Source organism: Carcharhinus amblyrhynchos, chromosome 1 (assembly GCF_965287045.1).
Source record: "Carcharhinus amblyrhynchos chromosome 1, sCarAmb.v2.hapA, whole genome shotgun sequence".
Classification (NCBI taxonomy): domain Eukaryota; kingdom Metazoa; phylum Chordata; class Chondrichthyes; order Carcharhiniformes; family Carcharhinidae; genus Carcharhinus; species Carcharhinus amblyrhynchos.
The window spans coordinates 7,624,764-7,640,426 of NC_137324.1; the positions used below are offsets into that span (position 1 = coordinate 7,624,764).

The following is a 15,663-nucleotide window of genomic DNA, read 5'->3' on the forward strand; positions in this document are numbered from 1 at the left end:
GTTGAGTTGGGTTAGGTTGGGTTGGGTTGTGTTGGGTTGGGTTAAGTTGGGTTGGGTTGTGTGGTGTTGGGTTGGGTTGTATTGGGTTTAGTTGAGCTGGGTTGAGTTGGATTGGGTTGAGTTAAATTAAATTGAGTTGTGTTGAGTTGTGTTGGGTTGAGTTCAGTTGGGTTGTTTTGAGTTGGATTGGGTTGAGTTGGGCTGGGTTGAATTGGGTTCATTTGCATTGAGTTGGTTGAGTTGAATTGGGTTGAGTTGGATTGGGTTGAGTTGGGTTAGTTGAGTTGGGTTGGGTTGCATTGAGTTGAGTTGAGTTGGGTTGGCTTGCATCGGGTTGGGTTGGGTTGCATTGGGTTGAGTTGGTGGATTGGATTGAGTTGAGTTGGGTTGAGGTGGGTTGGGTTAGGTTGTGTTGGGTTGAGTTGGGTTGGGTTGAGTTGAATTGAGTTGAGTTGGGCTGAGTTGTGTTGGGTTGCGATGGGTTGAGTTGAGTTGAGTTGGGTCAGGTTGTATTGGGTTGAGATGTGTTGGGTTGAGTTGTACTGAGTTATGTTGAGTTGGGTTGGGTTGAGTTGGGTTGGATTGCATTGGGTTAAATTGGGTTGGATTGAGTTGGATTGGGTTGAGTTGTATTGAGTTATGTTGAGTGGGGTTGGATTGCATTGGGTTGAGTTGGGTTGGATTGAGTTGGATTGGGTTGAGTTGAATGGGTTGGATTGAGTTTCATTGAGTTTGATTAAATGGTGGTAGATTGGGTTGGGTTGACATGGTTGAGTTGGGTTGAGTTGTGTGTTGTGCAGTTGAGTTGAATTGAATTGGGGTTTGTGTTGTGTATTGTGTTGGGTTGGATTGGGCTGATTTGAGTTGGTTTGAGTTTTTATGGGTTGAGTTATGGTGGGTTGAGTTGGTTGGGTTTAGTTGTGGTGGGTTGAGTTGTCGTTGGTTGAGTTATGGTGAGGTGAGTTGTGTTGGATTGAATTGTGTTGGGTTGAGTTGTGTTGGGTTGAGTTGAGTATCTTCAAATTCAGTTACAGTAAGTTGTGCTGTGCTGAGTTAGATTCTGTTGTATCCAAACTAGGTGGAATTAGATTGAGACAGTTTAACCTGGATTGAAGAGGTAGGAATGTGGTAGCTTGACTTACATTGTGAGAGGGATGGAGTTTAAAATCAGGGAGGTTATGTTGCAGCTGTACAGTTTTGGTCTCCTCATTTGAGAAAGGATATACTGGTACTGGAGGGGATACAGAGGAGATTCACTAGGTTGATTCCACAGTTGAGAGGGTTGGCTTATGAGGAGAGACTGAGTGGACTGGGGCTATATTCATTGGAATTCAGAGGAATGAGAGGGGATCTCACAGAAACATATAAGATTATGAAGGGAATAGATAAGATAGAAGCAGGGAAGTTGTTTCCACTGGTGGGTGAAACCAGAACTAGGAGGCATAGCCTCAAAATAAGGGGGAACAGATTTAGGACTGAGTTGAGGAGGAATCTCTTCACCCAAAGAGTTGTGAATCTGTGGAATTCCCTGCCCAGTGACGCAGTTGAGGCTACCTCATTGAATGTTTTTAACGCAAGGATAGATAGATTTTTAAGCAGTAAAGGAATTAAGGGTTATAGTGAGTGGGCGGGTAAGTGGAGCTGAGTCCACAAAAAGATCAGCCATGATCTTATTGAATGGCAATGTAGGCTTGAGGGGCCAGATGGCCTACTCCTGTTCCCAGTTCTTACGTTCTTATAAAGTACATTAGGGTTTCTGATCTGGTACATTAACAGTATATTTCCTGGAATTGCACAGGATGATATAGAAAACATCTGCATTTCCGCACTGACATTTTAAGAAGTTTTGTTAAGAAAACTTCTGTTATTAAAACACATGAAGCAATTCATTTTGATTCATTCAAATCAAATGCACTAGAATTCTTTCAGTACATGATATTTAGGGATAGGTAGATGGTGAACTTGAGACAGGACAGTTGGTAGTATAGTGGCATGATGGAACAGTGGTTAGCACTGCTGCCTCACAGCGCCAGGAACCTGGGTTCGATTCTCAGTTTGGGTCACTGTCTGTGCAGAGTCTGCACGTTTTGCCCATGTCTGCGAGGGTTCCTCCCTGTGCTCCGGTTTCGCCCCACAGTCCAAAAGACATGCTGATTAGATGCATTGGCTATGCTAAATTTTCCCTCAGAATACCCGAACAAGTGCCAGAGTGTGCCTTCTAGAGGATTTTCACAGCAACATCACTACAGTGTTAATGTAAGCCTACTTGTGATACTAATAAATAAATTAATTAAATAGGCTTGGGGAGGAACAGGTGATTTTGGACCTATGGTTCCTTAAGCTGTCCAGCCGAGGATGTGGGGGAGATAGATGCTTGCCCTGATATTTGTCTGAAAATGAAAGTAGTAAGTAAGTAGCTTGAATTATAAGGAGAGGCTGAATAGACTGGGACTTTTTTCCCTGGAGTGTAGGAGGCTGAGGGGTGATCTTATAGAGGTCTATAAAATACTGAGGGGCATAGTTCAGCTAGATAGTCAATATCTTTTCCCAAAGGTAGGGGAGTCTAAAACTAGAGGGCATAGGTTTAGGGTGAGAGGGGAGAGACACAGAAAGGTCTAGAGGGGCAATTTTTTCACACAGAGGGTGGTGAGTATCTGGAACAAGCTGCCAGAGGTAGTAGTAGAGGCGGGTACAATTTTGTCTTTTAAAAAGCGTTTAGACAGTTATGGAAGTGGGCTGGGTATAGAGGTAAGATGGGTATAAAGGGATGTTGGCCAAATGCAGGCAACTGGGACAAGCTTAGTGGTAAAAACTGGGCACATGGACAAGTTGGACCAAAGGGCCTGTTTCCATATTGTAAATCTCTGGAACAAAAGTGACTTGCATTTATGTAGCTCCCTTTACAACCTCATGACATTCCAGCCACCGGAGTATAGTCACTGATGTAGAGAACATGGCGGCCAATAACATAACAAGTCTGACCAAACAGCAATGTGATAATGACAAGTTTCCTCTTTTTTTCCCCTCTGTGATGTTGACTGAGGGGTAAACATTGACCAGAGAACCAATTGACACAAGTCCTTTGTGATGGGTTTGTCAGAATGGTTCTCTTTACCAGATTCTCAAAGGTGAACTGGGTGATGTTCCATCTATTTTACCCAGGTCTAACAGCTCAATAACATCAGCCCATATTTGAAGAGTGCTCCTAATGTCATTAATCACTCCGAGCTTCTTTCTCGGGACATTATAAAGCAAAGTTGGAAACTGGGGAAGGTAAGGGTGGGTTTTAAGGAGAGTCATACAGGGGGAAAGTGAGGCACAGAGGGAGGCGATTCCAGAGCACTGAGTCGAGGCAGCTGAGGGCACAACCAATCACAGATGATCAAAATCCGGGAAGGGGCAAGGGGCCAGATAACTCAAAGAATTGTGGGGCTGGGGGCGATGATGGAGATCGGGGGCGGGGGGGGGGTGAAGGATTTGAAAATAAGGATAAAAATGGTGAAATTGAGGCATTATTCAGCCAGCAGCCAACAGAGGTTAACCAACAATGAGATGGCGGTGGGGGGGGGGAGCTTGGTGTAAGTTAGGACACAGTTTGGGGTGACCTCAGGTTTTCAAGGGATAAAAATGTGGGAGACAAGTCCAGAAAGATCCCATTGGAATAAAGAACAAAGAAAATTACAGCACAGGAACAGGCCCTTCGGCCCTCCAAACCTGCACCAACCATGCTGCCCGACTGAACTAAAACCCCCACCCTTCCGTAGACATATCCCTCTATTCCCATCCTATTCGTGTATTTGTCAAGACGTCCCTTAAAAGTCACTATTGTACCTTTTTCCACTACGTCCCCCAAGTTCCAGACACCCACTGCCCTCTGTGAAAAAAATAGTTGAGTCTCAAGGTGATAAAAGGGGTGAATGAAGTTTCTTTTAAAGTAAAATTTATTTATTAGTCACAAGTTTGGCTTACATTAACACTGCAATGAAGTTACTGTGAAATTCCCCTAGTCACAACACTCCAATGCCTGTTCGGACTGTGGGAGGAAACCAGAGCACCCACAAGAAACCCATGCAGACACGAGGAGAATGTGCAAACTCCACACAGACCATGACCTAAGCCAGGATTGAACCTAGGTCCCTCACGCTGTGAAGCGGTAATGCTAACCACTGTGCGATCCCCACATGAGCTGCGGCAGGGGTTCAGTCAGGTCATGTTAGGGAGGTAGAAATAGGCAGTGTTAGTGATGGCGCGGATACATGGTGGAGAGCTCATCTCAGGATCCGAACTGAGCATTACCAGGGAAGGGGATGGAGGGAGTAGTGAGGGGAATGGAGTTGGAAATGGGGACAAATAAAACAAGGCCCTCAGTCTCAACCTACAACAGGAGGTGGTGACCCTTAAGGAGGGTGCAAGCCACAGTTGCCCTTCGAAATGCTCACCTTCCGCTTGTGACGATGAATGTCCCCAATGGAGTTGACCAGACTGGTGGAACCCAGGAGCATCCTAGTGCTACGAGGCCACTGACTGCTCACCAGGGTGTGCTCACCCATCAGGATCTTCCGGACATTCTCCGAGCCAGTCACACGGATCAGCGGGCGGCCCAGAAGGTGAGTCTTGAAGACGTTGCCGTACTTTTCCCGTCTGGATGCATGGAATCTGGACCCCTGTTGCAGAGAGAGGCAGAGAGAGACAGACAGAGAGAGAAAATGTTACATGTTGTAGATTCAGGGACACCTCACATACCAGGGGAAACCTGATTTGACACCAGCTCCCTTAGCTCCAATACAGAATAGCACAGAACGGGGCCAATCAGCCCATTGTGCAGAAGCCAGCTCTTTGGCAAGGCTTCCTCAATCGCCTGCTCTTTCCACACATTTCCCTCATTCAGTTCCCTCTTGGAAGTTGCCATTGACCTGCCATCTCCCCGCTCCCCGCCCTTTGCAGACAGCGGAGTGGGATTTCCTTGCCTCGCTCACCCCAAGACCAGGAAAATCCCGCTCGAAGTCAATGGGCTTTTCCATGATCCGCCTGTTCCGATTCCCGTGGTGGGTAAAATTCCTCCCAGGGTATCTCAAATCACAACCAACTCACTGCATTAAAGAAAACCTGATCTCCCAATGTGGATTTATTGCTAACTGTCCTTAAACTCTTCATTGCTTCTGTCACTGGAGGCAGTTTCTCTGCAATCTGCTTTGGTCGGAACCCTTCATAATAATGAAGGAAAATGGGGAGGTGTTGGGGTACAGGGATTATGATGGAAAATTACAGGGTGGAGACAGTTTAATTCTTGGTGTCACAAGTAGGCTTAAATTAACAACACTGCAACGAAGTTACTGTGAAAATCTCCCTAGTCGCTACACTCCACCGCCTGTTTGGTCACACTGAGGGAAAATTTAGCACGGCCACTGCACCACGTCTTTGAGACTGTGGGAGGAAACAGGAGCACCCGGGGGAAACCCACGCAGACATGGGCAGAACATGCGGACAGTGACCCAAGCCGGGATTCGCACCCGGGTCCCTGGCGCTGTGAGGCAGCAGCGCTAACCACTGTGCCGCCCTAACTTAAGCACAGGGAGGTGACTACACTCTCCATTTATAATGCCTCGAACAGTGAAAGTAGTTCCGTCTTAAGTGGCTCGGATTGGGGGGGGGGTAATCTTCCAATCTCACCAGCTATGAACTCACTCCTTCTCCATTTCCCCTTCAGTCCTGCCCTCTGACTCACATTCCCAGGAATTCAGCACCAAAGGTGAAACTGCAGCTGTCACGAAACATCTACCAGTATGGGAATGTGTAGCTTGTTTTCTTTATCTGCTCAGGGGGATGTGGGCATCATTGCAAGGCCTGTATTTATCACCAATTGTTAATTGCCCTTGAGAAGGCAGGTGGCAGGTCACTGCCTGAAACTGCTGTCATCCCTGAGGTGTAGGTACACCCACTGTGCTGTTAAGGAGGGTGTTCCAGGATTCTGATCCAGCCAGAAGGAACGGCGATACATTTCTTTACTCAGAGGGTAGTAAGGGCGTGGAATGCCCTGCCTGCAGCAGTAGTGGACTCGCCAACATTAAGGGCGTTCAAATAGTCATTGGATAGACACATGGATAACATTGGAATAGTTTAGGTTAGAGGGTCATTAGATTGGTTCCACTGTTAGATGCAACATTGAGGGCTGAAGGACCTGTACATAAGAACATAAGAAATAGGAGCAGGAGTAGGCCATCTAGCCCTTCGAGCCTGCCCCGCCATTCAATAAGATCATGGCTGATCTGTCGCTGCTCAGTTCCACTTTCCCGCCCTCTCCCCATAACCCTTAATCCCCTCTCTTATCAAAAACCCATCAACCCGCGTCTTAAAAATATTTAGCGACGCAGCCTCCACCACTTCAACGGGCAGAGAATTCCAGAGATTCACCCCCTAGTCCTACTGTCTTTTCTGAGCGGGAAGAGTCTCTCCACCTCTATCCTATCCATCCCATTCATCATCTTATACGTCTCAATGAGATCTCCCCTCATTCTTCTGCAATGTTCTACGTTCTAAGTCAGGGAACCCATGCAATTGCTTTTTCCATGCCACTCAATTTCTATTCTGTCTTCAATCCTCCCGAGTTCTCGTGCGAAGAACCGTGCCCTCCCATGGAACAAGAAGACACCTTGGAGAGGTTTGCTCAACCTGAGGAACAGAGACTAGTAAATCAAATGGGTGCCTTAGTCAAACACACAATGCTAGTATCTGGGGGGGGGGGGGTGGAAATCTTACAGCACAGGTCAGCAGGGGTGGACATTGGGGGAAGGAGCAGCAGAAGTTGCAGCTCTCCCTCCTCTCTGAGGTTTAGCACATGAAAGCTGAACCCTGGGCTGGGGCAATGGAAAAGAGAATAATGGAGACACACAAACCACTGGATGGGCTGTCAACAATCCTGGCCACTGTGCTGAACATTTCTCCGTGTGCTCTCCTCCCACTCTCTGCCTCCCAGACCCTTTCACATCTTGCAAATTCCCACCAGTTACCTCTCTCGAGATTCAGATTCTCCCTCAGATTCTCTCTTTCTGTCTCTCTGTCTCTCAGGTTCCTGCTCTAGCAGATTGTCCCAGTCTTCCAAATCCTCTCTCCCTCAGATTCTCTATCATTTAGGTTCTCTCACATTTCTATCTGATCCTCTCTCACTCACATTTTCTCTCTCCTCTTTCTGTTTTTCTCTTTCTCTTTCTCTCTCTCTATACGTATATACTTATACATGTCTTCATACCTCTATCTCTGTCTCTCACTGTCTCTCCCTGTGTCTATTTCTCGTTGTGTCTCTACCTGACACTGTCTCTCTGTTTATCACTGTCTCTCCCGGTGTCTATTTCTCATCGTGTCTCTATCTGTCACTGTCTCTCTGTCTCTCGCTGTCTCTCTGTTTCTCACTGCGTCTATTTCCCGTTGTGATTTTTTATTTCTCACTCTCGAATGTCTCTCACTATCTCTCTTTATTTCTCAGCCTATTTCTCACTCGCTGTCTCTATGTATGTATCTCTTTCTGTGTCTATTTCTCATTGTGTCTCTCTCACTCTCTCTATTTACCTCTCACCCTTCTCTCTCGGTTTCTCTAGCTCTCCCCGTCTCTAGTTCTCTCGCTGTCTCGGACTCTCTCTCTCTCTCTGTGCCTCTTGCATTCTATTTCTCTCTCTCTCTCTCCCACACCCATTCTCTGTCCCCCTGTTGCACACACACACACACTTTCTCTGCTCGCTGTCTCCCAGACTGTTACTGTTTTTCTCTCTCTGTCTCTGGCTCTCTCTCGCAGACGCACAACACGCGTGTACACTCTCTCTCTCAGTCTGATACACAGTCTCACCTCTCCCCGCCCCCACACCCTGCAGTATTTGCTTTGTGTATAATGAGGACCATCCGATAAATCTTATTCAACCAAATTTGAGGGATAATCTGAGTAATCGTGGCTTTTAACGCAATTACTGGCCTGATCTCAATAAATATGATTCTAGCTCTGTGTTTAAATAAAGGGTTATTGATACATTTCCACCCAGGGACAAAGAATGCTTTATGCAGAGGAAGTTCAGACCAGTTTACACTAAAAATTAGTATTTTAACAGAGCCATTGAACAGAGAACGGGAGGCGTCCCTCACTCTGTGTCAAACAAAATTCTCCCTCTTTTTTTGGGGGGGGGGTGGGGGGGAATGAATGAATGAGATTGTGAGTGTGCAGAAATGGGCCAGGGTTACATTATTTGTCCAATCGCTTGCTGCCCGGGTCTGGGTAACTCTCACGGTGGCCTTCAGGCATCAGTGTAACTCTGAGAGAGAGAGAGACACCTATAATGTAACCTTTATACCCACCCATATACACACTCACCTGGGGGGGGGAGGAGGGTCAGACTCCACTACACCCCAGGATCAAACACACAGCTTCTCCCTCCACCAGCTCCCCCCTCCCTCCCCGCTTCCTCAATCGCCCAATCTCCAGAGCCGCTGACTATTGAACTGCGGGAGGCTTCACACTCCAGAAGCAGCAGCTTCACACCAGCCCGCCCCCCCCCCCTCCTCCCCCCCACCATCGCCCCCGCTGGCTTCCTGGGGCCCCGTGTTCGCCACATCTACCAGCAAGTGGGATTGGGGAGGGGAGGGGAGGGGGTAGAAGGGGAGTGGGTTTAGAGAGCAAAAACATCACCCCCCCTCCCCACCCCCACAACCCAGAGACAATTGTACCCTCTACCTGCCACCACCCACCCCACACACACACACACATACACATACACACACCCCTCCTAACAACTGAGGTGCGAGACTGACCTGCGCTACTGTCCATGAAATGCTCACTAAACATTGAGTATCAGATTAATTTTGCCATAATGGGTGCTAACTATAGACATATGATCCTAGCTATCTAAAATATATACTGCATGTGTGTGTGTGTGTGTGTTAGTATAGGCGACTGATCCTATCGTTTGTTTACACACACACATTTTTACAGTCAAAACACACACACACACATATAAACATAAATATGAAGGTATTCCCACTCACTGGTCTGCATGATAAAGGTGGAATATTGTCAATTGCCTGGGAGCGACTGTTTCTTGCCCTGGATCAATCCTTCGCGCGATGCTTATTTCCCGTTGAATAGAGAGAGAGAGAGAGGGAGCGGGACGTGGGGGGGGTAGAGTCACTCAGTACACAGTAGCACGTGTAGGGAGGGAGAGACTTGCTTTTTTTTTCTTTAAAAAAAACAGGGACGGATCCGTCAATGGGAGCTGCTGCCGGGAGAGTGGGGGGGGGGGGGGGTCACACTGCCCACTGGGAGGTTCAGTGATCAACTCTGAGACTCTCCTTCACATCCCCCCCCCCAACCAAAAAAAAATAACCTGGATATTTACAAATATCTGATGTACAGATTATAAATACAGAAACAAACCCTGGGGAGAGAGGGGGGGGGGAAGGAAAAAAAAACTGGTTATCAAAATCCACACCCCCCCCCCACCCCCCACTCCCCTCTCTCTACTCAAATCTGGGGTCAGCGCTTTCTTCACAGCGGCATTTATAAGCTGGGCCATTTGAAGAAAAAAAGCTCCTGACAAATGTCTTAAAGATAGACCTTACAATAAAGAGACAGCGATAAGACTCAAACACACACACACACACACAGCAAACCCGGGCTCACAACACTTCACACGGTTAAAAACTGGGATTGTTTTTTTTAAAAAAATTAAATATGTGTTAAAATTTTTCAAATAAAACATTACACGGTTAGAGCATTCAGATAACCCCCCCCACCACCACCACCACCCCCGCGCCCTCTAACAGACAAGAGTTAGAGAGAATTGGATGTTAGAAGCTCACCTCCACCAGCCAGTGAAATGTTTCTCCAATTACAGGTAATCCCATTGAACCTTTGGGGATCGGTAGGCTGCAGCTCTTATCACGGGTCACCGTCCAGCGGAACTGCCACAGTTGCCTCGACACGGCAGCTAAAAGGACCAAAGAGACCAGGCACGCAGTAACCGTGGCCACGGCAGAAACCAACTCAAAGCCTTCTAAAAACATCCTTATAAACAGGAACACACACACAAAAAAAAACAGCAGCAGGTTGGTAATAGTAGGAGAGAAATGGGGAGGGGAGGGGAGGGGGGGTGGTGAAATATCAAAACCTCTCCCTCCTCCTGCTTTGGCAATTTAAAAATATTAAAACTTTTTTTCTGCAGAATGCATTTGACACAGGTACACACACACACACACATATACAGGGTGTCTGAATGTGGTATCCCGAGTAAATGTCTTGAAGTGTGTGTGTGTGTGTGTGTATATATATGTATGTGTGTGTGTGTGTGTGAGTGAGTTGAATGATTTCCTGCACACAGCTCGCCTGGAGTGTGTCTATATAAAGGCGGGGAAGGTTTAAACCGTGGCAAAATGCCACAACAGTGGCCGCTCCCCGCCCGCCAGCCTCCGGAGGCGAGTTCAGCAGCCGGGGTGAACTGTAACACCAAAAAAAATCTACAACTCACGTCTCAGTTTTTTTTGGAGAGAATGGCCCCCGATTAATTAACACTTCTGTGTGTCTGTCTCTCTCTCTCTCACCTCCAACCCTCGTGTTGCAGAACAGAATCTGGAGTAAAGAGACACACACACACACGCACGGGTTCTGAAATCTTTCGACTTAAAGGCAGGAACCTTTTCCACATTCTGAAGGCGAGACAGCTGAATATCTGAGCGCTCCCCTTCCAATTCTCATTGCTCCCCTGTCTCACTGTTACTAAACACCTTGAGGAGTTCCCAGAGCTTTCATTTCAAGAGATGCCTCCTTCCAACTAACAGCCAGGGGTAGGCACTCGGTCATAACAGACAGAGCTGGCACCACATATACATCTATATGCACTAACTATGTAACCAGGCGTGTATCCATTCATACAGATATAGCCCCGCATTCTCCAGCTAAAGGTTTCTATCACTCCTCCCATTCCCAGGATAACCCTATCCACTGATTTATATCCACACTGGGTCTGTACATTAAACTCCTCAAACATCCCAGAGAGTGTCCGAGAAAATTTTATCCTGGAAATTCGCAGTAATGTGTGTGAGAGAGGGAGATAGAAAGAAGGAGACAGTGTGTGAGGGAGATAGAGAGAGAGAAGAGTGTGTAAGGGAGAGAGAGACAGAGTGCGAAGGAGAGTGTGAGAGATAGAGGAGAGAAGAGAGAGTGAGGGGCAGAGAGGGTGCGCAAGGGAGATGGAAGGAGAGGGCAGGGGCGTGCGAGGGATTCAGAGAGGGAGTGTGTGAGGGAGATAGAGGGAGGACAGAGAGAGAGAGATGGAGGGAGAAAATGAGTGAGAGGGGAGGCAGAGATGTAGAAAAGGTATGAGGGAGAGATGGAGAGAAAGTGTGAGGGAGAGGGAGAGATGGAGAGAAGGTGTGAGGGAGACGGAGAGATGGAGAGGTGTGAGGGAGGGTGAAGGGGAGAGGAGTGAGGGAGAAGGAGAGATGGAGATAAGGCATGAGGGAGAGATGGAGAGAAGTATGAGGGAGAGAGATGGAGAGAAGGAGAGGTGTGAGGGAGGAGAGATGGAGAAGTGTGAGGGAGAGGGAGAGATGGAGAGAAGGTGTGAGGGAGAAGGAGAGATGGACAGGAGTGAGGGAGAAGGAGAGAAGGAGTGAGGGAGAAGGAGAGATGGAGAGAAGGTGTGAGGGAGAGATGGAGAGAGGTCTGAGGGAGAGGTAGAGATGGAGAGGAGTGAGGAAGAGGGAGAGATGGAGAGGTGTGAGGGAGAGGGAGAGACGGAGAGAATGTGTAAGGGAGGGGGAGAGGGAGAGATGGAGAGAAGGTGTAAGGGAGAGGGACAGAAGGTGTGATGAAGAGGGAGAGATAGAGATAAGGCGTGAGGGCGAGAGAGAGAAAGAGAGGTGTGAGGGAGAAGGAGAGGGAGAGATGGAGAGAAGGTGTGAGGGAGGAGAGAGGTACTTTATTCTGGGAGTTGGTAGTTAGCAGGGTGCAGTGAGATGGAGCATTGGCTTCTCTCTCTCTCTTGTAGCCATCTTGCACTGACTCTGACACTGTCACCCCCCCCCCCCCCCTGTCATCATCCCTGCTTCAGTGTAAGTCATCGGTCCCCGTCCCTGATCTGAGTGAGTGCAGTTCGGAGAAACAGGTACAAAGTGATTCAGCCACATGTACAGACTGGAATGCATAATGCACGGGTGCAAGCCTGCTGCAATTCAGTTCTGATGTGCTTTATTTATAACACATCCGTGCTGATTGCGAAAGCTTTCGAGGGATGTGAACCTTTGCTGTTGGAGTTGATGCTGTCTCTTGCTGACCTTGCTTTGCCCCAGGCTGCAGTGTCTGTGTGAGTGCAGCTCTGATCACCACCTAGCAACACTCCCATCAAGCGGACACACGCGGGACTGCAGCTCTCTCCCCACCTGCACCCACCCCACAGAATGAGGCCAATCGGCCCCAACGTGGCTGCACTTGACATCTTGAACGGCTTTTTTTTCTTATTTTGTTAGCGTCACAAGCAGGCTTACATTAACACTGCAATGAAGTTACTGTGAAAACCCCCTGTGTCGCTGTTCGGGTAACACTGAGGCAGAATTTAGCGTGGCCAATGCACCGAAGCAGCAGGTCTTTCGGACTGTGGGAGGAAACCGGAGCACCCGGAGGGAACCACGCAGGCACGGGGAGGATGTGCAAAATCCGTGCAGACGGTGATCCAAGCTGGGAATCGAACCCAGGTCTCTGGCGTGGTGAGACAGCTGTGCTAACCACTGTGCCACCGTGGGTCCACAACCCAGCTTTTCTACAGAAAGAAGTTGTGCATTTATCGAAGAATTCCCTGCAATGCAGAAGGAGGCCATTCAGCCCGTCAAGTCTGCACCAACTCTCTGAGTGTCTTAACCAGACTCTCTCCCATTGCCATAACCCTATGCATTTACCATGGCTAATCCAGCTAGCCTGTTCATATTTACGGATTAAATTTGTGTAGCGCCCTTTCACAACCCCAGGACCTTCCAAAGCCATTTGCAGCCAATGAATTATTGCACTTTTGAAGTGTAGCGTGGCTGCTGTGATATAAGAAACACCGCAGCCAATTTTAACACAGCAAGATCCCACAAACAGCATCGCGACAATGACTGTGGGAACCGTTCTTGCTTTTGGTGATGTAAAGTTTATTAGTCGCAAGTAGGCTTACATTAACACTGCAATGAAGTTACTGTGAAAGTCTCCCAGTCGCCACACTCCAGCACCTGTTCAGGTCAATGTACCTAACCAGCAAGTGGGAGGAAACCAGAGCACCCGCAGGAAACCCATGCAGTCACGGGGAGAACGTGCAGAGTCTACACAAACAGTGACCCAAGCCAGGAATCAAACCCAGGTTCCTGGTGCTGTGAGGCAGCAGTGCTAACCACTCTGCCACTGTGCTGCCACTATATCCAATCCTCCAAAATCGTTCCTCTAGCCAAGCTAATTAATACATTACCCAAACTCCCTCAGCCCTATAAATCCTAGTGTGATCAGTGTGAGTGTGATCTATCCCAGTGTGAGTGTGAAGTATCCCAATGTGGATCAGTGTGAGTGTGAACTGTCCCAGTGTGGATCAGTGTGAGTGTGAACTGTCCCAGTGTGGATCAGTGTGAGTGTGAACTGTCCCAGTGTGGGTCAGTGTGAGTGTGAACTGTCCCAGTGTGGGTCAGTGTGAGTGTGAACTGTCCCAGTGTGGATCAGTGTGAGGGTGAACTGTCCCAGTGTGGGTCAGTGTGAGTGTGAACTGTCCCAGTGTGAGTGTGAAGTATCCCAATGTGGATCAGTGTGAGTGTGAACTGTCCCAGTGCGGATCAGTGTGAGTGTGAACTGTCCCAGTGCGGATCAGTGTGAGTGTGAACTGTCCCAGTGTGGGTCAGTGTGAGTGTGAACTGTCCCAGTGTGGGTCAGTGTGAGTGTGAACTGTCCTAGTGTGAGTGTGAACTGTCCCAGTGTGAGTGTGATCTATCCCAGTGTGAGTGTGAAGTATCCCAATGTGGATCAGTGTGAGTGTGAACTGTCCCAGTGTGGATCAGTGTGAGTGTGAACTGTCCCAGTGTGGGTCAGTGTGAGTGTGAACTGTCCCAGTGTGGGTCAGTGTGAGTGTGAACTGTCCTAGTGTGAGTGTGAACTGTCCCAGTGTGAGTGTGATCTATCCCAGTGTGAGTGTGAACTGTCCCAGTGCGGATCAGTGTGAGTGTGAACTGTCCCAGTGTGGGTCAGTGTGAGTGTGAACTGTCCCAGTGTGGATCAGTGTGAGGGTGAACTGTCCCAGTGTGGGTCAGTGTGAGTGTGAACTGTCCCAGTGTGGATCAGTGTGAGTGTGAACTGTCCCAGTGTGAGTGTGAACTGTCCCAGTGTGGGTCAGTGTGAGTGTGAACTGTCCCAGTGTGGATCAGAGTGTGAACTGTCCCAATGTGGATCAGTGTGAGTGTGAACTGTCCTAGTGTGGATCAGTGTGAGTGTGAACTGTCCTAGTGTGGATCAGTGTGAGTGTGAACTGTCCCAGTGTGGATCAGTGTGAACTGTCCTAGTGTGGATCAGTGTGAGTGTGAACTGTCCTAGTGTGGATCAGTGTGAGTGTGAACTGTCCTAGTGTGGATCAGTGTGAGTGTGAACTGTCCCAGTGTGGATCAGTGTGAACTGTCCTAGTGTGGATCAGTGTGAGTGTGAACTGTCCCAGTGTGGATCAGTGTGAGTGTGAACTGTCCTAGTGTGGATCAGTGTGAGTGTGAACTGTCCCAGTGTGGATCAGTGTGAACTGTCCTAGTGTGGATCAGTGTGAGTGTGAACTGTCCTAGTGTGGATCAGTGTGAGTGTGAACTGTCCCAGTGTGGATCAGTGTGAACTGTCCTAGTGTGGATCAGTGTGAGTGTGAAGTGTCCCAGTGTGGATCAGTGTGAACTGTCCTAGTGTGGATCAGTGTGAGTGTGAACTGTCCTAGTGTGGATCAGTGTGAGTGTGAACTGTCCCAGTGTGGATCAGTGTGAACTGTCCTAGTATGGATCAGTGTGAGTGTGAACTGTCCCAGTGTGGGTCAGTGTGAGTGTGAACTGTCCCAGTGTGGGTCAGTGTGAGTGTGAACTGTCCCAGTGTGGATCAGTGTGAGTGTGAACTGTCCCAGTGTGGATCAGTGTGAACTGTCCTAGTATGGATCAGTGTGAGTGTGAACTGTCCCAGTGTGGGTCAGTGTGAGTGTGAACTGTCCCAGTGTGGGTCAGTGTGAGTGTGAACTGTCCCAGTGTGGATCAGTGTGAACTGTCCTAGTGTGGATCAGTGTGAGTGTGAACTGTCCCAGTGTGGATCAGTGTGAACTGTCCTAGTGTGGATCAGTGTGAGTGTGAACTGTCCCAGTGTGAGTGTGAACTGCCCCAGTGTGGATCAGTGTGAGTGTGAACTGTCCCAGTGTGGATTGGTGTGAGTGTGAACTGTCGCAGTGTGGATTGGTGTGAGTGTGAACTGTCCCAGTGTGGATCAGTGTGAACTGTCCCAGTGTGGATTGGTGTGAGTGTGAACTGTCCCAGTGTGGATTGGTGTGAGTGTGAAGTATCCCAGTTTGCAGCACTTAGGTATGTTTACTTGAAAAGCAACTCAATATTTTAACAAAAGCTTAGCTAGTGAGCCCTTGTAACTCAGGAGAGAGGCATCCG

General features: G+C 48.4%; 1 protein-coding gene across 2 annotated transcripts in view; it reads right to left on the bottom strand.

Moving 5' to 3' along the window:
• Window positions 1–15,663, bottom strand: part of cyp26b1 (cytochrome P450, family 26, subfamily b, polypeptide 1) — a 51,352-nt gene that overhangs the window by 17,887 nt on the left and 17,802 nt on the right. Inside the window, exons 2-3 of one of the 2 annotated variants that reach the window (XM_080192101.1) lie at window positions 9,838–10,042; window positions 4,440–4,664 (exon numbers count right to left, since the gene is read on the bottom strand). In XM_080192101.1, coding sequence (XP_080048227.1) covers window positions 4,440–4,664; window positions 9,838–10,041 — 429 coding nt within the window. In that variant the 5' untranslated portion in view covers window position 10,042. Of the gene's footprint in view, window positions 1–4,439; window positions 4,665–9,837; window positions 10,314–15,663 lie in introns of those variants that run through there. The other variant, XM_080192186.1, reaches the window with a different exon arrangement.